The following is a 27456-nucleotide window of genomic DNA, read 5'->3' on the forward strand; positions in this document are numbered from 1 at the left end:
GTTTTATCAATTACCTTGTCCCTAGGGCACTCACATGCCTCTTGGGTGCTGCTGACATTCTGGCCCTTCAAAATACCTTGGTTTTTGTCCTTTATGTTGATAGTTGTGATGGCGGGGTTTTTTTTGTTTGTTTGTTTGTTCTGTTTTCTTTTTGCTTAAGAAAGAAAGAAAGAAAGAAAGAAAGAAAGAAAGAAAGAAAGAAAGAAAGAAAAGTTTGGAAAATCTCTGGAGAGGCATTATTCTCTCCAATTTTATCCAGTCCTAGTTGTAGGAATATGAATGTTTATTTCTCAATGCGTTCTTTTTTCTTCTCCAGATTTCTTTTGTAATTTCTTATGAATTATTTGGACTTGAATTAGTTTTCCTAAAAGTTAAAAAAAAAAAAAAGAAAGAAAGTCAAGAGAGAACAGAGGTAGGAAATATTGGGTCCATTTGCACGTTACATTAAACTATGTCCCCACGCCAGCTCCCCAGAAATAAAACGATCCCTTCTCATCCTTTAGAAATCACACTCCTGTCTCTTTAAAGAACTGACAGCGAGAAGGGGGCGGGCCTCCGGAGTGACGAAGGTTCTGATTGGTCCCTCTGGGAGGAAGTGAGCGGTGACAGCGCCGTTTCTGTTACGGTCCGCAGGCTGCGGGGTGAGAGGCCGGGGCGGGGCTGGGCTTCTGGACACTGCGTGGCAGTTACTTCAAATCGTGGTCGTGGGGACGTGGGGTGCAAGACGGGTCCCCTGCATCGTGGTGGGTCCGGGGCCCTGGCAGCCTTTGCGCGGAGGTGCCCCGCCCTGGCGGCCGGGCCGCCGTGGGGCCAGCGTCCCCTCGGGCCGTCGAGACCGGGCGGGGGCGCAGGGCCCGGCCCGGGAGTGTGGCCCGGAGCCCGGCCGCCGCCCGCGCAGCCGGGCCCACGCCCCTCTCTCACGCTGGGCTCTCTCTTTCCCCTGTTCTGCAGGCTCGCTTCCGGCGCCATGGCTCAAAGGGCCTTCCCGAACCCCTATGCCGACTATAACAAGTCCCTGGCCGAAGGCTACTTTGATCCTGCTGGGAGGGTGAGTTTGGGGGACCCCTGCCTGCACCCCTTCCTCCAGCCCCCAGGGTTTGGAAGGGAGCTCAGTTTTGCCTGCAAGGGATGCGCATCCCTTTAAAAACAAACAACACACATAATTCGGTGATGACGACATAAAATATATCTTAAATATATACAATGCATGTTAAAACATACAATGTGAGCCCTAACATGTGGACTATCTATAAGGAATCGTTAATATTATTGAAGTAACCTCAGTCATTACTATTTTACATTCTAAAAATAGGCGGACATGCAGTGTGCCATGTTATTTTGCATTGTTGGTCTTTTTTATTTGCTTTTTAAAGTGAGGTGAACATCCTGGCGGTATTCCGCATGCGCCCTGTTAATTGAAGGAGTGGCGGAGTGATGATGAAACTGGAATATGTGGAACAGACATCTTTCCACTGAAGGTGCTAGGACAAATTTGGGACATGGGCCTGACATGCTTTGTACCATTTCCACTCTTTATAGGACATGCCCCACAGCTGAAAAATACTAGTAAATTAAATTGGTTTGCAGTTCACAAACTGCTGTGCAGAAGAGAACCTGGATATGGGTTACCAGAGGCCTGTGATTTCTCTTTTTAATGAAACAGTTGTTAAGAGAGAATGGAGTTCTCTTTAAGAATACCGAGTTGAGAAATCCTAAGAGTGAGTTAGATTGGATAAGTGCACACACTTTTTTAAAATTTTTACCAGTTTCTTTCTTCTAAACTCAGTCATATGAGAGCATTTCACATGTAGTATAATGGCCTTAGATTTGTCATATCTGTCAAGTTAACTTTATGTGGTTCTGTTGATTTGTTCCTTAAAGCACTCATCCGTCTAGATAAACTTGGACCAGTGATGCTGGGAGGAGGGAGGTCAGAGATGGACAGGAGGTATAGGATAGAAGGGTATCAAAGTGTATATGGAGCTAGAGTCTATCTGATTCTTTATATATATATATATTGATTTCAGAGAGGAAGGAAGAGGGAGAGATAGAAACATCAATGATGAGAGAGAATCATTGATTGACTGCCTCTTGCACACCCCCCACTGGGGATCAAGCCTGCAACCTGGGCATGTGCCCTTGACCAGAATCGAATCTGGGACCCTTTAGTCCGCAGGCCAACACTCTATCCACCGAGCCAAACCGGCTAGGGCAGTGGTCGACAAACTGCGGCTCGCGAGCCATATGCGGCTCTTTGGCCCCTTGAGTGTGGCTCTTCCACAAAATACCATGTGCGGGCGCACACATACAGTGCGATTGAAACTTCGTGGCCCATGCGCAGAAGTGGGCTTTCGGCTCTCAAAAGAAATTTCAATCGTTGTACTGTTGACATATGGGTCTGTTGACTAATGAGTTTGCCGACCACTGGTAGGGCAATCTGATTCTTTTAAGACCAAAATTGAGCTGCCCAAACAAAGCTGCTTATAATTATCTTGAGGTAGACGGCATCCTTTTGGCCATTTGGACCTGCGTTCTGCCTAGCTCTGCAGATCCAGAAACTGAAGTATTTGTCTTGTCTTGTTGGAGGGGGACATGCTGTTTCATGACAACTTGGCAAAGAGAACATTAGAGGAAATACCTAATGACACAAGCCTTCAGGAACATGCAACTCACTATTTAGGCTACTTATAAATTATGTGTTTTTTCTCCCTTGTTTCTAAGGGAGAAAAATATATTAATAAATTTAAACTCAGGTCCAAAGATATCAATGTAATTTATTACATAACACATGGTTTTTGGACAAATCCCTAAAAGAAACTAGCCTACAAGTTCTAAAAGTGTTTAACATTGAACACCAAGGATGAGATGCTGGAGATCTGTTCTCCTTATTTTGTTAATATACATGTTAATAAGAAACTGCTCTGTCTTCTGGCATCTATCATAAAAATGGGGGGAGGGGCTTTTAGAGACTCTTCAAATGTTGCTCGAGTTTAAATAATTTTGTGGTCTGCCCCAAGTAATCAATATTCTCAGGCAGGTCACCTTTATTAAGAGCAGTTATGTGCCAAATAGAAAGTAACTTCCCTTCCTGAGGCATTCTTGTTATTCTTGGTCCTTTAAAGTAAGGCCAAGCAAGATGATCAATTACCCATGATCAGAAGATGACATGTTCTCATGTAGACACACTCTTCTATCTAGTTGAGATTTATAGAGCTTTCATATTAATATTTAAGTCTATTTTATCTTACTAAATGCGTTTTCAAGACTTATTGAAATCTTAACCTCTTGGCAGAAATTGTTAAGTAATGGGAGTATGTCCTTCACACAATGTGGTTTCTTCAGTGTGAAATAAGGAATCATTGAGGTGCTTCAGAATAAATAATCCAGAGGTGGTTGATAGTCTGATTTGCCTTAACAGAGATGATCTTCAGAAGTAAAACTTAATATCTTATTATTAATAACTAGTGGCCCGGTGCACAAAATTCATGCACAGGTGGGTGTTCCTCAGCCCAGCCTGCACCCTCTCCAATCTCGGACCCCTCGGGGGATATCCGACTGCTGGTTTAGGCCACAGGGATAGGGCCTAAACCGGCAGTTGGACATCCCCCTTACAATCTGGGACCGTTGGCTCCTAACCACTCACCTGCCTGCCTGCCTGATCGCCCCTAACTGTTTCTGCCTGCCAGCCTGATCGCCCCCTAACCACTCCCCTGCCGGCCTGATTGACACCTAACTGCTCCCTTGCCAGTCTGATCACCCCCAACTGCCCTCCACTGCTGGCCTGATCGCCCCCAAGGCTTTTATTAGTATGGATTCTATATAGCCTTCTTTTTTCACTATGTCCTTTTTAGAAAATGAGATTATGATGCCAACAGGTAGTAGTTAGGTTTGTTTTTACAACTCTTACATGTTGAAATAAAATGTACCTTGTAATGTTCCCTAACATTGTTTGGAAATTTGACTGCTTTGTGAAATACAAGTCTGGGAATCAGAGTCCTAAAATTATTGAGGGACCCATTAAAGTGACCTTTTAAGATACTTCATGACTCAGTGTATACAGAACTTTTGAAATGCTTTTCCGTTGCCTTTAGGACAAATGACATAATGATTGTGTGGGTCTCACAGTTTGCCCAGCATCTGTGGGTCTTCATATGGATGTCACTAACCCCAAAGCCCCAGCCTTCGTGAGCTTCAATCCACCTGCAAATTATTACTTATTATAGACCGTGAACTGTTAAAATATGTTTATTTTTATAAATGGATTTTTATAAATGTTTCTCCTCATTTTTAGAATACAAAAACAATTTCTTTAGGGAATTAACATTGGTGCAGCTTAAATACTAAAAATCCAATGGCTTGAAAACAGCAAACATCTTCTGATTTGTGGTTAATTTAATAAAATGATGTTTATTATAATAAAAGTATTAGTTTCACTAATAGATGATCTCTACTAGATAGAAATTACTGTGAGCCAGTTTATCTTTGGTCTATTTCAGCATTTAATTAAAACTTTTATGTAAAACACTGAAGTTACAACAAGAATACAGCTCACTCTTGAGCAGTGTAGGGGGTTAGTGACACGACCTCCCAGGCAGTCAGAAATGGGAGTGTAACTACAGTCGGCCCTCTGCATACTCGATTCCCAACCTCAGAGTTGCCCCTGGAACAACACAAGTCTGAGCTGCACAGTAAAGTGAAAAAAACCCACGTAAAGATGGACCTGCACAGTTCAAACCTGTGTTCAAGGGTCAACTATATTTCCTGCCTTGAGTAGTACTTACAAGTTTTGTTTCTTTGTTGTTGTTGTTTAAAAATAAAATGTAGTAAGTCCTAACTGTGACTTTAAGCAAACCAATATATAAGGAAACCAGAGGCTCAGTGGTATAAACAAGGGTTAAGTCGCTACAGTATATTTCTGGTCACAAAAACATCACCAAACTTCTAAATAAAGACCCAAACCACTTCTAATATTAAACACTGAAATAATTGTGAGCTATATATACATTAATAAAAAGTCTGACAATTCTTCTCCAACCCACTTAACCAGGTTCAAGGTCGGGGATCGGGGGAGCCCATCCTAGCAGCTCAGGGCGCAGAGCAGGAACCCACCCTGGACAGGATGCCCTTCCATCCCAGGCTGCGACACACACACACATACACATACACACATACACACACATACACACATGGGGACAATGTATATCCCTCACATGCACATCTTTGGGATGTGGGAGGAAACAGGAGTTTCCAGAGAAAACTCAGACTGTGGACCTGGCAGGAATTGATTTATTTTCCTTATCAATGTTCTAATGAAATAACATTGAATGATGACCTGCTATAATTGTCCAGTTCTCCCAGGCAGAAAAATGTGGCCTAAGTGGAAATAAAGTACCGTCCTATTTTTGATAGCTATAGTCCAAGAAGTCAGGTGGCCCATTCATTTTGATTTTTGTTTTCCTCTTCATATCTACAGCTGACTCCTGAGTTCTCACAGCGCTTGAACAATAAGATTCGAGAGCTTCTGCAGCAAATGGAGAGAGGCCTGAAGTCAGCAGACCATCGGGATGGCACCGCTTACACTGGCTGGACAGGTACGAAGTGCTGACTGTGAGCTGGTGTACGCATTGCAAGAAGGAGCCAAAGCATTACCTTTCTAGAGCAGTCAGACTCAGTGCCCCTAGATGCTTCCTGCATCTGCATGTGAATGACCGCTGTGCTCTCAGCCTGGCCTTGGTATCCTGTGGAGTCTTCACAGTGCTCTGAACTTAGGAAAGGGTATGCATATTCATGGAATTCAGGCCTGCCATAAAAGTAGATGGCTGCTGAACTTGTGAAGAGAAAAATTGATGTTCAGCATTACATAGTTAATTTGGAGATGCAATTTCAGTGGGAAGAGTCCCACAATATAGTGTGTGAAGTGGAGGTAAGGAGAATTTATCTACAGGAAGTAAAACACGTTCAGAAGCGCTTTCATAAAAATTGCCATGTAACAGGGAGCCATACAGAACATAGGGTAAAGCATAGATTCCGTGGACTAATCCTTCCATATAGTCTTTGCTGCTTGGTTTGCATTCATGGATTTACCCATCCTTGAGAGGTTGGAGAAAATTTGGGAAGGAATGGCACATAGGTGACAAAAAGGTAAGAGAGAGAAACCAAAGCAGGAAAGTTGAAGAACTGCAATTAGTCTACTAATGTGGAGAAACAGAAAGACTGTTTTATAATCTTGAAGAAAGCACAGTTCCATGACTCACCATTTCCCAGTAATTCATATACCATATATATAATCTTTCAGGGACATTGAAGGTCATCCTATATAATAAAAGGCTAATATGCAAAATGACCTAACAGTGGAATGACCAGTTGCTATGATGCACATTGACCACCAGGGGTCAGATGCTCGACGTAGGAGCTGCCCTCTGGTGGTCAGTGCGCTCCCATAAGGGGAGCACTGCTTAGCCAGGAGCTGGGCTCACGGCAGTAGGACATCCCCCAAGGGCTCCCGGACTGTGAGAGGCCACAGGCCGGGCTAAGGGACCTCCCCGCTTCAAATGCACAAATTTCGTGCACCGGGCCTCTAGTATCTTATAAAATAAGAGGAATTCATGGACCCTCCTCCATCTTACAGTTTTGTTTTATGATTTTTATGACTTTTGTGGATTTTAGAAGCTTAACACAAGAAATGTTAAGATGAGAATAAAATGAAAGTATTGGTTCAAAATGGAAGTTATAACAGTTGTCATTTATTCAGTATCTGTTGTGTTGTAGGTATGCTGTAATTGGTAGTTAATCTCATTAATAAACACTACTATGCATTTTAAATTATGAGGATTTACAAAACAGGACAAGTACAATGCAGTGGTTGAGCATTAACAAATGATTACTGTATATTAATATTCAAAAACAAGAACTTAGTACTTTAATAATAAAATATAATGAATAAATTTAGATTCCCAAAGGAATGAGGATCATCAATATGCAGTTTTGTGATCATTTGAATGTTGAAGGACAAGAGTAAAGATTAAAATACAATTATTGTTAATGAAATGTTACTAGGATTGACATTTGAATGACAGAAGCCAGAGAGTGTGTACATGTATGCCAATAACGTTACAGGCCAGGCACCATCTAAGTGCTTTGCATTAATTAACTAACTTAAGTCTCAGAAGAACTCCATGGCATGGATACTATTCATAGCCCCATTTCACAGATGAGAAAAGTGAAGCAGAGCAAGACTGAATATCTGTTCATGGTTACAAAGCTAGTAAGTGACAAAGTTAGCTCCTGCTCTTTACCAAGAGAGATGTATATAGAGAGAATGAAAATGAGTGTGTGTGTGTGTGTGTGTGTGTGTGTGTGTGTGTGTGTGTTTACTCCACTTTTACATTTGAGTTTACAGCACTTTATAAGTGAAGATCTGCATATAAGCTCTCATATGAAGTAATTTAAGCAATCACAACACAATGATACTCATGTGTACACACTTTTTAGAAGTGGCTAATGATTAGTCGGTTTTAAGCGTTATGGAAAAACATAAGCCCTGATAAAACATTAAAGGAATTTGGAAATGGCTTGTTAGACAGGCAAGAGTATTTACTATTTAAAGTCTGTAGGAGAAAGTTATTAGGGATCGGACCTAAAGTAAACCCTGGAAGAATTATGGGCATTTGCAGCTGGAAAAATGAGATCTCCATTGTGGTTCTGTAGACCGTGTTTTCCTGCCTAATCCTGAATTAACATATTAGCATGGTTTCAGGATAGAAAATTAACTGGGCCAAAACAGGAGCTTTTCCTCGTAATTGCTTGTATTTGAAAAGGCTAACTGAGGATCTTATGTGAAATATCACCCAAGTCTGAAATCAAACTTGCAATAAACAGCTTTAGTTCTTATTACCAAAAGCCTCCTTTATAAAATGAGTACAATGAAGTGTAATGCATTATGATATTGATATATGACATATGCCGGCAATAAACATTTTGTTTATTTTTAGCCTTACTCCTTTTCTGGTACATTATCAGGAGTTCTTTATAGTACATGCTCCTAGTTTGGAAGCAAGGGAAGCATTTAAATTCTCTAGGTGTCTCATCAAGAACTATTCTGTGGTATGTCTGTGCACATAACAACAGACAATGCAGAAAACTAGCAGGCAAGGAGGCCCCTGAAGGTCACGCCTGATGGCCAGCTGCGGAGTGGTCCTAGGTGGTGTCCAGGGATCTGTGGGGAATCACTACAGAGCATAACACCCACTGCATGAGGCTGCCCTGGGTTTTGTTCCAGCTCGATTGTAGGTTCTGAGGGGCGAAGGCTTTAAAGTTCCTTATAAAATGGAAAGCACAAAACACTGGTGAGGAATTGTTATTATAAAGGATTAAATGAGTAGATGAAGTATTCTTGTGTTAGAAATAAACATTTAGTACAAAAGATTTCTTTCCTTTCAGGTAACTTGGTAAAAAGGTTAAGTAAACCCAAGGGATGGCTGATGTCACTAGTGTCTTTGAGAGAGAATGAGGGAAAGTGCTGGCCTTCATTTAATTTCATTTTTCTCTCTCTTAACTGTGATGATTCCTAAGGGAAATGATAATCAACTCACACTTGGAGGGGGGAAATGCACAAGGGCTCTAGAGGCTTTAGTTCTAAAAGACATGACCGAATCTTCTGTAACCAACTCACAGTGTTAATGAGGCTAAGATCGGCATATAGTTCCTCTTTTCAAGTATTAGATAGCATTTTAAATAAGAGGATATGCAGCATAATCCCAGGAGTGATATTAACTTGCGCTCTAAATGTAAGTCATTAAAGTATTTCAAGACGCTGTTCCTCTGATCTGCCAAATGTACAGCCTTTGAGCTACAGCTTTAGCATGTGGTCTTCGTTTCTGCCGATAGCAGACTTATTTGAAAGGAATCGCTCTGGCCAGGTGTCTTTTCTGTGCAATTTGATCTCCTTATTAAGTAGCTCTTCATCAGAGCCAGCATTTCAGTGTGTAAGCTGAGCCCTGAACAAGTGTCCTTCACCTTCATGAGAAGCCCCTATGTCTCCCAGCAGGAGCTGGTAGGACAAGAAGAAGGGATCCAGGGTGTGGATTTACACTGGGTTTCTTAGAGCCCTTCACAGTGACCTCTAGTTAGATAAGTGCACCAAGAGTGTCGCCTGCTTTCTTTCTGCCTGCACTTAATATGGTGTTGATGTTATCTTAAATTGCTAAAACAACTGTAAGGGTAGGATACCACCAGTGTGCTTGGATGAGGCACAGAGAGCAGGATGAGTGTTTGTAGATTGACTAGAAGAAATGGCAGGAAGGAAAGACTGAAGACATATCTAAGCAATTAGATTTTTATAGACCAAAGAGACTGGGGCTGTGTCTTGTCATTTTCATTCCAGTTACTTCAGCACTTAACACACTGGGCTAGGCCTACAGTTGGTGCTTAATAAATATATGTTGAATGGATGGGTGAATGGGTGGATGGATAGCTGGATAGATGGAGAGTGCTCTGCCATTACGATTCTTGCTACCACTTATGCAAACTAAAAACAGTACCTTAAAACTAGGTGGAATGGGGAAAGGATGGGAATTCAATGCAGTTCTTATATTGGTTAATCACATCTCTTTCCCTGCAACCTTAGCACACGCATCAGAGCAACACTCTAACCAGCTAACCTACCCAGCCAGGGCCCTGAGCTCCTGCTCTTCAGAGTACTGCGCTGAAGGATTTATCAGTCACGGCAGTCTGAATAAAAGACTAGGAGCGCTTCCTAATTTGACACTTATGAAGCAGTACACTGCAGGGCAATGAGAGGAGGAGGAAAACATGACTTCTTTTTTTTTAATTTTTAAAATTGATTTTAGAGAGAAAGGAAGGGCGGAGAGAGAGAGAGAGAGAGATAGAGAGAGAGAGAGAGAGAGAGAGAGAGAGAGAGAGAGAGAGAGAGAGAGAGAGAGAGAGAGAGAGAAACATCTATCAGCTGCATCCTGCATGCCCCCTGACCGGGATTCAAACCGGCGAGTTCTAGGTGCATGGGACTACATTTAACCAACTGAGCCACACCGGCCAGGGCTTTTTATTTTTTTAACCTCTCTTCTTATTGGACAGTGAACTCTGCAAATAGGTTCAGGAGAAAAGAAGACACATCTTCAGAGTGCTCGCTTACCCTCTTTAATTTCTCGTCCACTCCTGTCTTTGGAGCAACATTAAGTTAAGGCTGTGGACTCCCAACTAGTTTCCTCCCAGATTGCCTGTATTAAAAGTACAGGAATATTTGAACAGCTAGCAGTGTCCACATACAGAGCACTATGCACAGTAACTGCAGCGACTGGGTATGACAACTATGATTTTGTTGAAGAAATGGAAATGCATACTCTCAAACACACAAAATTGAGAAACAGTTATAAAATAACACATTATAAAGTACTAACCTGAAATAGAAGGACAGATGATCATATTGTATGGGGTTAATCAGAGGAAATTTCACTTATATTTTCATAAATCTGAAAATAAATAAAAACATAGAAATTAATGAACATTTAAAGTTTCGGCTAGTGAACCATTCATTTGAAACTTATAAAAACCCATCACCCCTCCTTTAGGGAGTTAGTGTCTTCATGTCACTCAAACTATTGTGACCCATTATTGGGTGTTAGCTGAGCACCTCTAGTAACTCCAGCAGTATGTGTAGCCTGAACATGATTTCTCCTACCAGGTCCATGAAGAGAGTCTTAAGAGCCCCTGGCCTGTAAGGAAATACCTTACGGAGCTTAAGTACCATGGCAAAGATCTGTACATCTGTGTGGACTGATTGTGGATAAATGAATAACATCTATTCATTTAATCCCTGAATAATCTCTGAAATGTCAATTACAGAGAAGTATTTACATCTGTGGAGTTTTTTTGTTTTGTTTTTATCATCTCTATATACGTTTGAGAGTACCAGGTCTTGATTGGTCAAGATGAATGGAACTAATGATCCCTCAGAAATTCAAAGGCTTAGTATTAATTACTTCTCAACAGCTGGCTATATTTATAGTCCTACTGGGGTAAATAGCTGAGTAAGGAAATTGCAGATTTAGAAGTGTCCCTATGCAGTTTACCCTCCCTTCCCAGAGTAGTAGCTACAGAAGGAAACAGAAGAGAAAAATCTAGGTCATTTCCATACTGAAATCCAGAATGGTTTTCTATTAGCACAAAATTTTATTAGGTCTTCACTGTATATATTGTTTTCTTTCAAGTTGTTGTCAACATTTCCAAGAGAAGAGGTTTCTAGAAGGAACTGTGAGGCAGTGCCAGGCTTCCTGAACTTCTCATGCAGAATAACATCTCCCCTCTGTTCAGTGCAGTGCTGTGCTTAGACCTTCCTGTGGGGATGGAAAGGTTGCTTTGCTGTACACAGAGCAGCCACTAGCCACAGGGCTTTTGAGCATTTGAAATGTGGTTAGTGTGACTGAAACAAAGAATTTTAAATATTGTTTACTTTTAATTAAGTTTCTGTAAAGGTGAGCATGTTGGACACCACAGTTCTGAGCAACCAAATGGGCTCCAGGAGCCTAAGATCAAAATAATAAATGTCTGGGTTTCTTCTGGCCTCTCAAGACCACAAAGGAGGTGAGAAGCATAGTTTTTCTTTTTGTTTTTCAATCAGACACAATTCCCACTGCATTGGATTAATGAGTCTTGTACTCCAGCTGCTCCTGAAATGCATCAGGGAATCGTTGACCACTTGGGTTAACACATTTCCCACACATTTGGAGGACATTTGTCCAACCTCTCATTCCTGAACTCTAAACTCATATATCCAGCTGCCTGCTTGACCTCTCTACTTGGATATCTCCCTTTCAGGCATTTCCCACCAGGTTCCATTGATTTTACCTTCCAGACAGACTATGTGATTTACCTTCTGCCTCACTCTCCAGCTTCAAAAAGAGCTCTATTCTTTAGCATAAGGCTTACCAGCATGTGGGGATACACCTAAAGTGACAGTGGCTTTAACACAACAGAATTTCTTTCTTTTGTATATAGGCAATCCAGGACAGCTTCACAGTCCTTCAGGATTTAAGCTTCTTTGATATTGGTGCTTTACCATCCTCATCACAGAGCTGCTACTTCATGGTCTAACATGGCTGCTTTAGCTACACCATAACAAGTGTATTCCAACCAGGAGGAAAGAAATGGCAAGTCCCCTCCATTCAACAACATTTTCTGAAATTACCCCCATTACTCCCACTATGTCTCATTAGGTCAGAACTTAGTCACATGGCCATACCCAGCTGCAAAGAAGACTGTTATAGGCAGCCCTGTGCCTAGCTAAAGTCCAGGGCGTTATTGTTGAAGGAAAAGGGAGGTACATTTGGGGGGGGGTCACTTAGCAGTCTCTATCATAGTCTCATCTTTCAAAATGGATTGTGAGTCAAAATGTTTGATAAAGAAATGACATGATAGCACATAAGCATATTATTATTAGAAATATGGAGGCAGATACTAGAGGAAATGACTAGTATTATTGAAAGTGATTGCCTCTAGGAGACAGGAATAGAGTGGGGCATGAGACTGCATATGTATATTAAGCCAGGCAGTACTATTTAATTTCTTCCATAAAGAACATACTGTATTTTGATAAATTATATTAGAAAAGAGTCCTTTAAAGCCTAGGCTGATTCCAGAACTGTGAGTATATAGAAGGACTGGATGAGTTTTTCCTACATGAATATTGTCAGTGGTTGGAAAATTGTAAGAATCAGATTTAAGACATTTGGCCACCATTATTTTAGTAGTTCCTCCATTATTTTCTGTTTGTTTTAATTTTTTAAATGTATTGATTGATTTGAGAGAGAGAAACATCAATTTGTTGTTCTACTTATTTATCCACTCATTGGTTGCTTCTTGTATGTGCCCTGACCAGGATCAAACCCACAAAGTTGGCCTATCAAGACGATGCTCTAACCAACTCAGCTACATGACCAGGATTAAATTAGGGTATAAAATATTGATGAAGCATTGTCTTTGACTTAGGCATTTTATCTAATTTTTCTGACCTAGACTGAATATAATAAGCTTGTTCCATACATTTTTCTATTTGGCCACAGCACCCCCTCACTTGAATCCCTTTTCATCCTTAGGTGTTTTGCGACAAGGAAGGTAGACACCGTAAATTGCAACCTGGATGAGATTGCTTAATAAGCGGACACTGATGCCCAGAATGAGAAGGAGAGAAATAGAACCTGAAATCCCAGAGGCTGGCTCTGTTGATCAGAAAGAAAAAAAACAAAATATTTTATTTAAATGAAATATTGTGAGACTTGAGAAGTGATTACCCTCTTTTCATGAGAAATATATCAAACCTTACAATTGCAAAACTTCATGGGCTTTGTTTGTTAAATACTTAGGCCAAGAGGAATTGTTGATAATGAGAGAAAGGTCTGCAAAGGAAAGCAATCATTGGGCTTGTATTTAATCACTTTTTATTTTCTCAGATCTCAGTCATGTCATTATCTGGCTTTGGTGCTTACATAACTTAATTAAGGGAGTTCAGGCAGCGATGGGAATAGGAGGGCAAAATGAAAGGGTAACAATTTAAACAGATTGCCTGCAGATGCCTCGTGTGGATGAGATGAAGCCCATTAAGAACCTAATTCTAGAAGAAGCTCTTGACATTGATCATTTGTGAAAAGGAGATTTCTTTTCTTACCCACATATGGGGTTTTGCACACTTACATCTATAAACCTTAAGCATTGGTACATCTGATCATCTCAGCTTGTGGAATTACTAATGCCAAGCCACTTTGAAAGAGCAGACAATGTTATTAACTTTGGCAGGAAATGAAAATTTGGTCTTAATATACATGTGAAATTGAATTGTCTGTAGCACAAAGCTTTGGAGATTACCCATGCAAAATGAGAAAACTACCTAAATTTAAAATTGTCCTCAGTACAGTGAAAAGTAATTTTGCAGACTGCATTTTTACTGCATTGAAAATTTGTGAAGAGATTGGCTCTATTAATTTAGATTTAAACAGAGGCTCTCTATCTTTTAAAAATGGTAAATGAGATGGAAAATGTACTTTAAGGAGAACAATGAGTTTCTAGAAATGCTGAAGGCACGCTCCCTGTGCCACATCTTTGAATCTGCCCTGAGACCAGGAGTCTTCAGAGGGAGGCCCTCTGCTGTGACAGGTATTTGGAATAGGGACATACAGACAACAGCTCAATTACATACAGGGCTTCAAGACCAGGATAGGAATCCAATTAAGGCCCAAAGCTAAAGTCATTGGCAGCTTTTACAATATAGTTTCTAAAGAAGCTGGGTTCTCAACTGAGAGAAAAAAATACAGAGGAATTTAATTCATTTCTCAGATAACTTAGTTTTCTTATAATCCCTGCCTGGAATGATACTTGGGTAGGGAATTTGATTACTCTACCACCTTCTCATGAAAAAAAAAAAAATCTTATATCTATAAGAGAAATTGAATTTTCATTCCCTAGTCTTTTGAGTTTTTTAGCTCACATGAACAAACATTTCTTGTTTATTATTAAGTAAATTATTATTTGTTAAATAAATAAGTGACTGTTTATTTGGAACCATAGTTTTGATAACCTATCATTTAACCACCAAGAATACATTAATACAATAGCTAGAGTGCAACAAAGATTAATAATAAACTTAGATTTAGAGTTCTTAGAGAGTCTTAGAGTTCCTATTATTTAGAGTTATAATGATGAGGAAACTTCGAACAATGAAGTGTGCCTGTGTCTGGTTCTTAGAGCTGCTTGGTAATAAAGCTGAGTCCAGAACTAAGGTCGTCTGAACAACCGGGTAGTTTACATATTTATTACAGCTTGTCAAAATCAACACTGCTGAGTAGGCAGCACACCAAAGTAATTCAGCCACCTGCCCTTTTCTCACTTTTACATTATTTTCCATTTGCTTTTCAGGTATTGCTGTGCTTTACTTACATCTCTATGATGTGTTCGGGGACCCTGCCTACCTCCAGATGGCACATGGCTATGTAAAGCAAAGTCTCAACTGTTTGTCCAAGCGTTCCATCACCTTCCTTTGTGGGGATGCAGGCCCCCTGGCTGTGGCCGCTGTGGTGTATCACAAGATGAGCAATGAGAAGCAGGCAGATGATTGCATCACCCGGTAATCGTGGTTCTTTTAACGGATTTTTATCTACCTGTTGTTATGCATTAATTCTACGTGTTATAAAAGAACATTTTAGTGAATTTACTTTCCTCTCAGCAACAAATCTTAGTACTGTCATTTGATCAATTCTTACATTTTTCTTATGTTATAGTTAAGGAACAATCATTATCCCTATTTTATTACAGAATATAATAACACTGACACATTCCAGGTCAAACATCAGTTTCAGTAACAATAATGATCAAAAGCCTACTTATATGATTACTAACCCAAGGTACTATCCAAGATCAACACTTTTAAAAAATGCAGTTCACTTCCTGTAGTGGGTTGAGAAAGGCCTCCTAAGGATATACAAACTGATGCAAAACTGCCTTTTTTAAGGACAAATGATATGTAAATCCAACCTTTTATTTTTAATATAAGTCAGGGCAGTCCACTGAAGGTTGTGAATTATGAAGAATTACCAAACTTTTGTACTAATAAATTACAATTATTGCCTTACTAGAGTTTAATGAACACTTTCAGAATTCTGCTAAGAAATCTGACTGCCATGCAACTCTGCATGCATGGTAGGTTCCCACTGAGCATGCTGACATACAGACATTTCCAGCGAAGGTTTTATTGTTTTGTTTAGTTGTTTAATAGACTTTACTTTTTAGAGTAGTTTTCAATTCACAGCAAAATTGAGAGAAAGGTATATAAATTCCCCATATGCCGCCTGTCCCCATTATCAACATCCCCCATCAGAGTGGTGCACTTGCTATCGATGAACCTACACTGACACATCATAATCACTGAAGTCCACAGTTTACATTACAGTTCACTCTTGGTGTTGTATATTCTATGGGTTGGACAAATGTATAATGACATGTTTCCATCATTATAGTATCAATCATAGTAGTTTCACTGCTCTAAAAATTCTCTCTGCTCTGCCTATTCATTCCTCTTCCCTCCTCTCTAACTCCTGGCAACTTTGATAATAAATTCTTATCAAGACTCTGACACATTTATTCTGTTTACTATAAAAGTCCTACCTTTAATAATGATCAGATACAACTAATGAATTTTAATGATGTGAATTCAAAACCAGAAAAGAATGGAATACTTACTTTATTACCCTAAACTGTATTGTTTTAAGGAGATACTCTGAGCAATACTTTATTTTAAAAGATTCATAAGGTATTTGCTACCTACTTTGAACTTCCCAAATGCAAAAAAGTTTGGCTGCAAAATAATTGGAATGCTAATTATATATTGCCACCTAGTGGTGATGCAGGTCATAATGATGGAAAATAAAACTTTTCTAATAATAGTGGTTCAAACATATTTTATTTGGGTGAAAACATCATTGGAGTTAATGCAATAATTGTTCTGAATAACTTCCATAGTGCAGTGATAGGTTAAAAAATTCATGGTAATTCCTCCTTTTGAATAGATTTTTAATCTTTGCAAAGTAAATCAAAAGTGCTTTATTATATCCAAACTCTATACAATTTGATACAATTACATAAAAACTTGATGATAAATTCTTATCAAGACTCTGACACATTTATTCTGTTTACTACAACAGGTGAATTCATATCTAGTAAACAAATTTTATTTTCTTAAGATCTCAATGTTACTAAGCTGCCAGTTAAGACATTAAAAAAAAAGAATTTTTATTAAATGTTTTTAAATTCTTTAAATATTAGGAGTGTGTGTGTATGATGATACTGAAGTAGGAAACAAAATGGCCCATAATTCTACCTTCCAGATGACCATGTTGACATTGGGGAAAAACAAAGTCAAGGTATTACAAGGAAATCAAAAGCAATCTCTTGCCACTGTGTCTCTGTATCTAAGATAACCACTGTTCATTCCACTGTGAGTTTAATGCCTGTATTTATAGAAGAAAAAAAGTGCATGAGCCATCATTTGCATATTTGAACAGTTTGATTGAAATACATCCATTTGTTGAGATATAATATGGAAACATTTAACTTTGTCAAAAACTGTAAGCAGCCATACTTTTCAAACCCCTTTCTTGCTGAGGAATAAGTTCACTTAAGGACCCTTTCATAACTTTTTCTCAGTCTGTTTCATAACTATTGTCCCCTTTTAGTCACTAGAATCATCTCATTCTGGTTATTAAAACACGTCTTCTTCACTGTAAATTGTGTGCTCCCCTTGTCAGACCACAGGCCTATGGAAGTAGTGGAAGGCGTTGAGAGGGGACAGACAACGATTTTTTCCTTCACTTGTACATTTCATTTTACAGAAATAGAAGTTGACTTAGTTCTTTCTCCAGGCAAAATTCCCTAATAGCCAGCAGTTCTTAGCCTCTCTGACCCCAGCTGCTAGTCTCAGGGCATGCCTCCAATCGGCCCTACTCCTGTATTATTTCCTTTGAGTATCTTGTTTGACAGTTCCATTGTGAACTGAAGAAAAGAAATTCGGTTACGGGTTAATCTTTGAATCCTGACTATCACTGGTGCTCTGGCCCACCCCACTAATATTAATGTAAAATAACATACATATTATATTAATTATAACTATATGTTAAAAGTTTTTAAAATATAAATATATAATACATATTATATTCATGTGTGTTTTTTAAAGGTACCATTTTTGGTATGTACCACTACCTAATTCCTTTCAAATTATCTCAAGCATGTATTTTTCTTCCCAGGCTAATTCACCTAAATAAGGTTGATCCCCATGCTCCAAATGAAATGCTTTATGGACGAATGGGCTACATCTATGCTCTTCTCTTTGTGAATAGGAACTTTGGAGTAGAAAAGATTCCTCAACGCCATATTCAGCAGGTACCATGTTTTTGTGCTTTTTGGAGTCTTTTTAGGATTCCACTTACCGTCTACCTAAACTATTGACTTTATTTCTCCAGTTAAGACCTCCCAAGTAGCTGGAAGGTGTATCTTGACCTCTGGAGGTCGGGCATGATAAAAAAACAACAACAAAAAAACCAACAGCTACATGTTGAGTTCTGTTGGAAACGCTGGGGAGAGTGACTCAGTAAGAAGTCCAGCCATGTGAGAGTTTAGAGGCCCTTTCCAAGAAGATGAGGGAGGTTTCACCTTCCAGGTGCAGGTGCCTCCTTTGGTGCCGGAGGAGTCATGCATTCCTTTGACAAGTGAATCCTTGTAAGCTGTAGTGAAAAGAGTTCAAGATCTTCCATACCCTCCCCTATCCGACAGAATATAGTCACACCCGCTCTCTGAGTGATGAATTAACTGCCCTTCCATGACCTAAGTTGGTGTCTAATTCGCCATGTTCCCCAGGATCTAATCTATTCAAACAGGTTCCGACCTCCACCAGCAGGGTTTTTACTTTAATTCTCTCATTATTTTGGTTGCTTTTTTCTCTGTAGGTTTGTGAAACAGTCTTAACATCTGGAGAAAACCTAGCTAGAAAGAGAAACTTCACAGCAAAGACTCCACTGATGTATGAGTGGTACCAAGAATATTATGTGGGGGCTGCTCATGGCCTGGCAGGGATTTACTACTTCCTGATGCAGGTACGAGGGGATGGTGGTGACACTTTAACATCTGCGTCCTGACTTGACTGTCAAGGTCAGAAGACAGGTGCTCCAGCTCCATTTTTCATTCTGTCAACTCCTGTATCACCCTCCTTGTAATTACCTGGCCTAAACCAACTAGAGTAATATTTGCCAAGATGCATTTCAAGTGAATAAATATAAAAGGCACTGTGCCTTGAGATGATGGTGATTTATGGATGACCATACTTGCCTAGGTCCACTTGTCTAGACTAAAGTGTTTTGACCGATACTTCTTCTTATTTCACATTGTAAGACACAACCCATTGAAACAAATTCCAGGAGTAAGGCCAAAATCAGTAGAAAACAAATGAGCATGTGCTGCTTAAGGCTCACTTAGAAAGCAAGGCCTTTCCAATGGATTTTGTATAACCTACCTGAGAAATAGCTGAGTAGGCTATGCTCAACCATTCTTTAGATCAAATACTGTTGTGGGACATCAGCCAAAGTCAAATAGACTAAGGACAAATAGAATTTACTGCAGCCAGCATAATCGGAGTGGGGAGGTCAGAAGGGGACTTCTCATGGGAGCATCATTTCTGGGGCTTACTTAGCTTTCTTTAAGGATAAATTGGCACTTGTGAATAAGAATTTATGGCAATAGAAAATTGATTTTTAATGGTAGCAAAGGTGTCCCCCTCACCTTCCCAAAGTACAGTGTGGCATAAAGAGAAGTGTTTCATTAATATGTTCAACATGAATGCTTAGACATACATACTACTAACTGGTTGAGTAGCTGGCTATAATAATGCAAAATCAATGTCAGACCTGCCTTCTCCCCATAACTAAACAATGACATTGATGCTGGAAAACTCAAGGTTATTGCTTTTAAATGCAAAGTCACACTTTGAGGGTTAGTGGCAATAAGAGACCAACTATTGTATTTATTCTACACTTCTCAATTAAGAATTTTATAATTAGGGATTTCGACAGTTTAGACTTAAATTCCTTTATTTTCTGATAAATCCCCTCATTAGTGTTCTATTTCCAAAAATAAATATAACTCTTAAAAGTTTTCAGGAAAGGAGAGTGAGTTCATGTCTTCTGAAGTTTCGAGGTGAGTTGAGTCACATGTGTCAGTGACTAAACAGTCACATGACCTTTCATTGACATAGATCATCAAGAGCATCTTACCCTCTCCTTCTTTGCTCTGTAGTAAGAAATCTGGAAACACAGCTACTGAGTTTTCCATTGGCAGATTGTTATCTATTTTAAATTATTTCATTTTTAGTCCTATAAAAGTTCATTCCAGGAGGTGCCTATGTATCAGCATAAAGCAATATATGTTTGGGGCCTTTTGGATAATTCCTGAAAATTTGAGGAGAATCCACTCATTCTACGCTAACATTTTAAATTGAACTTGAATAATATTCTTTGGATCAAGTGAATCTACATGTCCCTAAGGAGCTCAGTGCACGTTCAGTGTCTGAAAGCCTTATCATCTGTGTGGCCTAATTCCCTGCCACCACAGCCTCCTGCCTGTGCTTCACGCTACTGCCCCCCTTATCCCCACAAATTCACCCCCTGCCTGGCAAAGACAACACTTTGAATTTGTAATTTAAAGAAGTGAGCAGTGCTTTGAATCAAAAAGAGAAACTAAAAATGCTATCAAAAATGGAGGCTCATATGCTCTGTTTCAGTGTGTCCTATGAATCTGGTACATTGTTGTATCAAAATCATCCTGTGTAAGTATCAGTCCCAAATGCTCTACAGAAAGGCTTGGTCTAGAGCAGTGGTTCTCAACCTTTCTAATGCCGCAACCCTTTAATACAGTTCCTCATGTTGTGGTGACCCCAACCATAAAATTATTTTCGTTGCTACTTCATAACTGTAATTGTGCTACTGTTAATGAATCGTAATGTGAATATCTGTGTTTTCCGATGGTCTTAGGCTCTACAGGAGCGGTTCTCAACCTCTGGGTCACAACCGGTTCTCAACCTGTGGGTCGAGACCCTGCTAGCGGTTCTCAACCTGTGAGTCGCGACCCTGCAAGCGGTTCTCAACCTGTGAGTCGTGACCCACAGGTTGAGAACCGCTCCTGTAGAGCCTAAGACCAACAGAAAACACAGATATTCACATTACGATTCATTAACAGTAGCAAAATTACAGTTATGAAGTAGCAACAAAAATAATTTTATGGTTGGGGGTCACCACAACATGAGGAACTGTATTAAAGGGTCACGGCATTAGAAAGGTTGAGAACCACTGGTCTAGAGTCACACAGCAGTTTGGAATCTAGATTCCAGGTCTCCTAACTTGTTTGTACCCTTTTCCATTGGAAACATCTAAATGTAATAATGAAAGTTTTTCTTTGTTTGTGGATCTCTTTCTGGGTTTTAATGTATGCTGAAGGAGTTAAAACTTTTCTTAACACTCACTCTCTCAAGCATTGACTTAGAAAAGTTATTTACATGTATGTAGATAACAAAAATTGAAAAATAATATGGACATAAGGCCAAAGAGTTAACTGATAGCCTAGTTTAATTTGTTCCAGTAGACGAAATAATTGGATGGAATCCAAAATTTCTTAATGACTTCCAATTCCTTCTGGTCATGTTTTCTTTATGGTTTAAAACTCATTCCTGGGGCTCAGGAAGATCTGTTTGCTTCAGCAGAACTAATAATTCCCTTTCTCACTCTTAGCCCAGCCTTCAGGTGAGCCATGCAGTGCTGCACAGCTTGGTCAAGCCTAGTGTAAACTATGTCTGCCAGCTGAAGTTCCCTTCCGGCAATTACCCTCCTTGTGTGGGCGACTCTCGGGATCTGCTGGTCCACTGGTGCCACGGTGCCCCTGGGGTCATCTACATGCTCATCCAGGCCTACAAGGTACTGTGAACTTTCTCCTTCTAGAAATAAATTGGAAAATATAACATAAAATTCTAAAATTTAAAATTAATTTTATGCATAATCCTTACAGGAGCAATAGATAAATCACTTGTCAGACTCACTGTTTGCTAAATGGATTATAACTCATTCTCACAGTGTCTGTCTGCACCAGAGCAGACATTATTTCACAGCGCAGGAGACTGCTTCCCTGACAACTAGAGTAGCCAAGATTATAGCCTCAGTTACAGAGCCATGATGAGTCCCCAGGAACTCGATGAAAAAAATAGAACGAATCCGCCTCACACATTGCTGGTGGGAATGGAAAATGGTGCAGCTGCTGGAGAAAACAGTTGGGCAATTCCTCAAAAAATTAAGCTTAGACTTAACATATGATCCAGCAATTCCACTCCTAGGTATTTAAAATCAAGGATTCAAACACACTGGTATGCCAATGTTCCACAGCAGCATTATTCACAACAGCCAAAAGGTGGAAATAATTCCAAGTGCCCATCAGCAGATGAATGGATAGACAAAATGTGGTATCTGCCTACAGTGGAATAGTATTCAGCCATGCAGTAGAGTGAACTTCTGATCTAAACTATAGCATGCATCCATGAACATTGAAAACATTATAAATTACAAATCTACAGACAGGCATCTCATAATCTAAGTCAGCTTTTAGTATATCAAATTTTACTTTAGAAACTTGGAAAATCTTTTAAAACTGCCTTTATGTTTAAGATCACTTAGTTTGAAATGAGATACTTAAAATGTCTAATCAGAATATTCCTCAAGTCTTCGATTAAGATATAGGAGTCCACAAAAGATTGTAAAGGTGTATCTTTATTTTTCTGACAAAGTGCAGTGTTTTATAGCCAAATCAGTTTTTGTAATCAACTTTATATACACAGTTTCTCCTTCAGTATGTAAAGACACTTCCTTTTAGTCAAGGGCATCATTGTTACCAAAGACGGTAGCATGTGTTCTTTGGGAAATGACTAATGATAACAGCAAGTTTCAAGTAAAATAATGCTTCACCAATAACACACCCACACATACACACACACTTACAACTTAGACCATGCAAACAAGATCATGCCCGGTTATTTTATTTTTTAAAAAGCTAGCAGTTTTTTAATTTGTCCCCACTGATGTACTATATCTCTGTACCTCTAAATCCTTTATCGTTTCTTGCCAAGCCACTTCCCTCCCTCCTTCCTCCATCTCCCTTTCTTTCCTATCAAGGAGGAATATCAATAGAATTTTCTTTCCTATCCTTTAAAATAAAACGATGTCCCTGACTCCGCAGGTATTCAAAGAGGAACAGTATCTCAACGATGCCTATCAGTGTGCTGATGTGATCTGGCAGCATGGGTTGCTGAAGAAGGGGTATGGGCTGTGCCATGGCACTGCAGGGAATGCCTATGCCTTCCTGGCACTGTACAACCTCACGCAGGACGCCAAGTACCTGTACAGGGCCTGTAAGGTAGGAGTCAGAGCCCCAAAAGGAAAGCACCTCTCCCAGAGGCTGTAGGAAGGTTTCTAGTTCATCTGATTTATTCCATTCATTTGTTAAACCATATCTGTGGGGCACACACCTATTTAAGAAAAACCTTCAAAACCATTCAGTGGAATTATCTTTCTTTTAAACGGACATAATTCTATTCAACAGCATTTCTGAGAGAAAAAGAAAGAAGGAGGGTGGTTTCATTCCTTCGTTTCTTCTGTGTTAACCTTGGAGATGTATGGCTCAGATAGCTCATTAAATTCCCTTCATGTTTCATACTCTTCCAGGCCATGTATTTCTCTGCATTAACTCCTTTTCTCTGACTGGAAGATAGTTTTTTACTTTTTAGAATAATTCTTATGGACAATGTCTGTCAGCTTGTCGGGGTCTCTGGAAGAAATCACAGCAGTAAACTAACTTGGTCTCATTTTCAGTTTGCTGAATGGTGCTTAGATTATGGGGATCATGGATGCAGAACACCGGACACCCCCTTCTCCCTCTTTGAAGGTATTCTTCCCACATGACTTATTTGCCTTATAATGTCAGCGTCCACTGCTCTGCTTGCTAGTTAATGTATTTAAATCGGAGTTTTATCAACAAGTAAATTTTATAATCATCTCTTAAACTACTTCCTTATTTCCTAGTACAACAGCTCAGTATTAAAAATCAGTGAGCACGTGGACTAGCACAGACCTCATACTAATAGTCATAATGGTGACTACCATTATGGAGCCAGGCACGAGCTAGGCATTATGCAGATGCCGTCATAAATCTCAGTGAAAGCATACAGACATTATCCTCACGTCACAGATGTGAAGACAGGTAGGCGACCCTCATTGCTCACATAGCAAATGGCAGGGCTGTGCCTTGAGCTTGTCTGGCTCCACTCCCCCTCCTGTCTTCCACTGGATGAAGCGGCTGAACACCTCACTGGTGGTCTCCTCTAATATTGAACTGCAAGGAATGTAAATATAGACAGATGCCTACCTCATTTAAATCATTGCCATTAATATCGTAATGTTGTTGCTGCAAAATGAAGCCACTCTCTAAAATGGAGTCATTTGGTATATTAACTTTTCCTCTTTCTCTCCCTTCAGGAATGGCTGGAACAATCTATTTCCTGGCTGACCTCCTAGTGCCCTCGAAAGCCCGGTTTCCTGCATTTGAGCTATAAAAGGACAGCCTGCCCTGCAACTCATGCATGACCCTTTCTGTATATCAGACCTGAGTTAAATGCTGTCATTGCTTTTCAATGAAACAGTCAAACTGTATACTTGGTTTAGTAGATTTTTTTTTTCAGAATTTGTCTTTAGTTCACTTGCTTTTTATATCGTTTATTTTTATTTTGAAATATCCAAGAAAGTCCTTTAACTTTAACTTCACTTTCTTCCAAAAAAGAAGCTGGGTGATATGTACAATATTTTGAGGGCATATATGTATATATATTTTATAACTTGGAGGAAGTCTTGCTCTTATTTAAGCTTATGAATATAATTGTCTGTTACTGTACTAAAAATGGTTAAAAGAAACTGAATGTAGATAACAGAAAAATATATGATTATTGTTGGACATTGCCCTCTACCTCTGCTCTTTAGTATTTTTTTTCCAATAGGACAGTTTTATGACTTTGCTTTTCTCTGTGTGGCTGATTATGAAAGGGAACAAAAATATAACTCTGTGCTTCCAGGACAAAAATTGCAGGAGTTGAAAACTGCTCTCACAACCTAAATGCCATTTTTTAAATTCACAATGCTTATTTAAACTAGAGATCAGCATACTTTGACATTTGCCCCTTTTTGTTAGGAAAGCATCCAGGCTCTAGTCATGAAAATTCTGCTTTGAAGGTTAATTCTAGATAAGCTAACAAGAGTTGTTAAGTGTTATTTTTCTAAAATAAGCTAGAGCAGTTTGTAACTATTTAAATTTGTTTGTTCTGTAGAATTAGTATAAGATCAGGAAACCAGTGTTCAGGCTGTGAATATGTCGTAGCTGAGGACTTGAGTCCACCCTGTCCCATTGGCCTTCTAAACTTGGCTTGTGTTTCACTTGCTTGGCAGTGACTTTGCTCTCGTGCTGGCTGTTTGACGTGAGCCACGTTCCCCCTCCTAGCAATCTGTCTGGACGTAGGTCTTTTCACTAAGTAGTAAAACACCCTAATTCTATTTAAAAGGAGGGTGCTGTATGTATAGCCATTAGTTTGAAAAAACAAAACACTAAGCTTTTGATATAAATCCAGTGATCATGCTTAGAACAAATGGATCCTGCCTTTTTGCATATGTTAGGCTTTACATTCATCAATTTCTGAGCCCTCAGATTAGGGGATTTATATAGTAGATGCAGAATCCCTGGTGCTTCATGCCTGTACAAATGTTTTGACTCATCAGCTTCTACTCCTTCCATTGCTGCCTTTCTCAAGCTTGTCTTATTTGCTCTATGTTTTGACTAATTTTAGAACATTTTGCAGCTTTAAAAACAACAGGGTCTAAAAATTTTAAATGTGCCTATCTCACAGCTTTCTCAGTCATAAAAACATGCTATTTCTTATTGGAAGTTTGAGCCAAAACCCCACTGAGTGTGTGTTGATTCCTGCAGTCCCCTATTGTTTTCCTGCAGTCCCCTATTGTTTTCCACGAAGCACCAAAATAGCTAATATTATTGGAAATTGTCTAAGCCTTTAAACAGGGGTGGGGAACCTTTTTTCTGCCAAGGGCCATTTGGATATTTATAACATCATTCGCAGGCCCTACAGAATTACCAACTTAAAAATTAGCCTGCTATATTTGGTCAAACATTTAATTAACTCACCCCTAATGCCTTGGCAGGGCCAGACCAAATGATATCGCAGGCCATATATGGGCCAGACTTTCCCCACCCCTGCTTTAAAGGCTACTGACAACAGGATCTAAAAAACAGCCCACTACTCAAGTCCTAGGATTCGCTTGTCCTCTGTGACTTGTGCTATTCGGGGACAACCTTGTGCCTCTTGGGTTTCTCAAGTGCTGCTGAGAGCCATGTGCAAGCTCTGCCTTCCCAGGAACGTTTCGGCAGTGGTGTCAGCATCCACAGGAAAGCTCATTTGCCTTGGCGGGGTGTCTAGCTGGAAGGAACAAAACCCACTTGGTTTAGTTAACTATCTTACTCTACTGTGCCTGTACTTTTAGCAATTATAGTTACTAACTAAAGGAATAAGAACAAAACACAATTTCTCTTAGAGACTTGATCACAGTGCTTCTCCAAACATCTTAGTCAATTTAAATTAATCAATTTAACCCCAGGAAGACTTCAAGGCAGGGAAAAGAATATTTTGAATAAGATTCTTATTCATGAATTACAATCTGGCTACTATCATCCATTATCAAATTCATCTATATAAACACAATTCAGTACCCTTTTTTTTCTTTTTAGGACTTACAAAACTGGCAGGACTTTATATTTGTGTCCTTGTTGTTTTTAATTTTTATGCATAAGAGCTGAGAAAGTTTGATAGGATTTTAACTTAGGCAAAAGCTATAAACTAAGACCATGGTAGAAACTGAAAGAAACTTTTACACTAGCTCTCTTAGTTTTAAAAGGGAGATGCATCATTTCAGTTGTATTTCTGTTGTATCATTTTTCCCTCATGTATTTTTCTTTTTGGTGAAAAATAAAAAAAAAACCTTCCCAAAACTTGCCTCCCGGAAAACTCAATAGTGTGCCTCGTCTCCATGAAAAGACTAGGTGGTAAAACCTGGAGAGCTTGCCGCACAGTGTTCATTTGTCCTGCCTATGTTTGTTCCTGTAGTGATGAAAATTGCAGTAGTTAACTTTTCATCATGGAAAAAATGCTCACATTATCATAACTATCTTCATCCATCCCACTGGGCTTTGGTCTCCTCCAGGTTGTCTGTTTCTAATCCTTAGAGTCATTTGGCTCCCTTTTCATCTTTGATGTCAGTTCCAATTATTTGGCATCAAAAGCCTTCATGGTAGGTAGAGCGTTGGGTAAAAATGGATCGAAGGCTCTTTTCTCTCCTTGTTACTGCTTTCTTATGTAACTGAATGGACGGAGATCCTTTGCTCCCATGTCCTCAGGCTAATTTGTGTCTAGTCTTGTGATGCCCTGCTTTCTACTAGCTGACTTTTAAATACAACATGTGAGAAGTAGACATTTGCTCATCTATTCCTTTGGCTACTAGAACTCTTCTGTAGTCCTTTGTTACTCATACTGAATTAATTCCACTTCTGCTTCCCCTAAATAGGTCAAAGCACCCCTTTCTATATTGCTAAGCTGTAGAACTGTTTCTCCCCTATAGGTATAAAACTAAGTGTTTGGGATATTCAGGGAACCCACCCCAATGTTACATTGCCATTTATTGGGAAGGGCTGGATCATATGTATTTCTCTGTTCTGTAAAGGACTTGACTTACTGGTTCTCAATAAAATTTTATTAGGACTATA

General features: G+C 39.5%; 1 protein-coding gene across 3 annotated transcripts; it reads left to right on the forward strand.

The window, feature by feature from the left end:
• The first annotated feature begins 592 nt into the window (after positions 1-592).
• LANCL1 (LanC like glutathione S-transferase 1) lies at positions 593-27456 on the forward strand. Of its 3 annotated transcripts, none has more exons than XM_008145206.3 (10): positions 593-641; positions 952-1048; positions 5474-5591; positions 14923-15130; positions 17802-17937; positions 18501-18647; positions 21330-21512; positions 22822-22998; positions 23454-23526; positions 24117-27456. In XM_008145206.3, exons 2-10 carry the CDS (start codon positions 968-970, stop codon positions 24191-24193), a joined length of 1200 nt encoding a protein of 399 aa, XP_008143428.2. In that variant the 5' UTR covers positions 593-641; positions 952-967; the 3' UTR covers positions 24194-27456. The 3 variants fall into 3 exon arrangements, with proteins under 3 accessions (XP_008143428.2, XP_028006888.2, XP_054579119.1); XM_028151087.2 differs by lacking the exon at positions 593-641 and adding an exon at positions 657-743; XM_054723144.1 differs by lacking the exons at positions 593-641; positions 952-1048 and adding an exon at positions 1380-1478.

The sequence above is a fragment of the Eptesicus fuscus genome, chromosome 11 (genome assembly GCF_027574615.1).
Source record: "Eptesicus fuscus isolate TK198812 chromosome 11, DD_ASM_mEF_20220401, whole genome shotgun sequence".
Taxonomy (NCBI): domain Eukaryota; kingdom Metazoa; phylum Chordata; class Mammalia; order Chiroptera; family Vespertilionidae; genus Eptesicus; species Eptesicus fuscus.

Bases quoted from the DNA above. Each gene is read 5' to 3' on its own strand.
- LANCL1 (XM_008145206.3), top strand. From the start codon at position 968: ATGGCTCAAAGGGCCTTCCCGAACCCCTATGCCGACTATAACAAGTCC. The intron at 21,513-22,821 runs GTACTGTGAACT...CTGACTCCGCAG, and splicing joins TGCTCATCCAGGCCTACAAG to GTATTCAAAGAGGAACAGTA. The intron at 22,999-23,453 runs GTAGGAGTCAGA...TCTCATTTTCAG, and splicing joins ACCTGTACAGGGCCTGTAAG to TTTGCTGAATGGTGCTTAGA.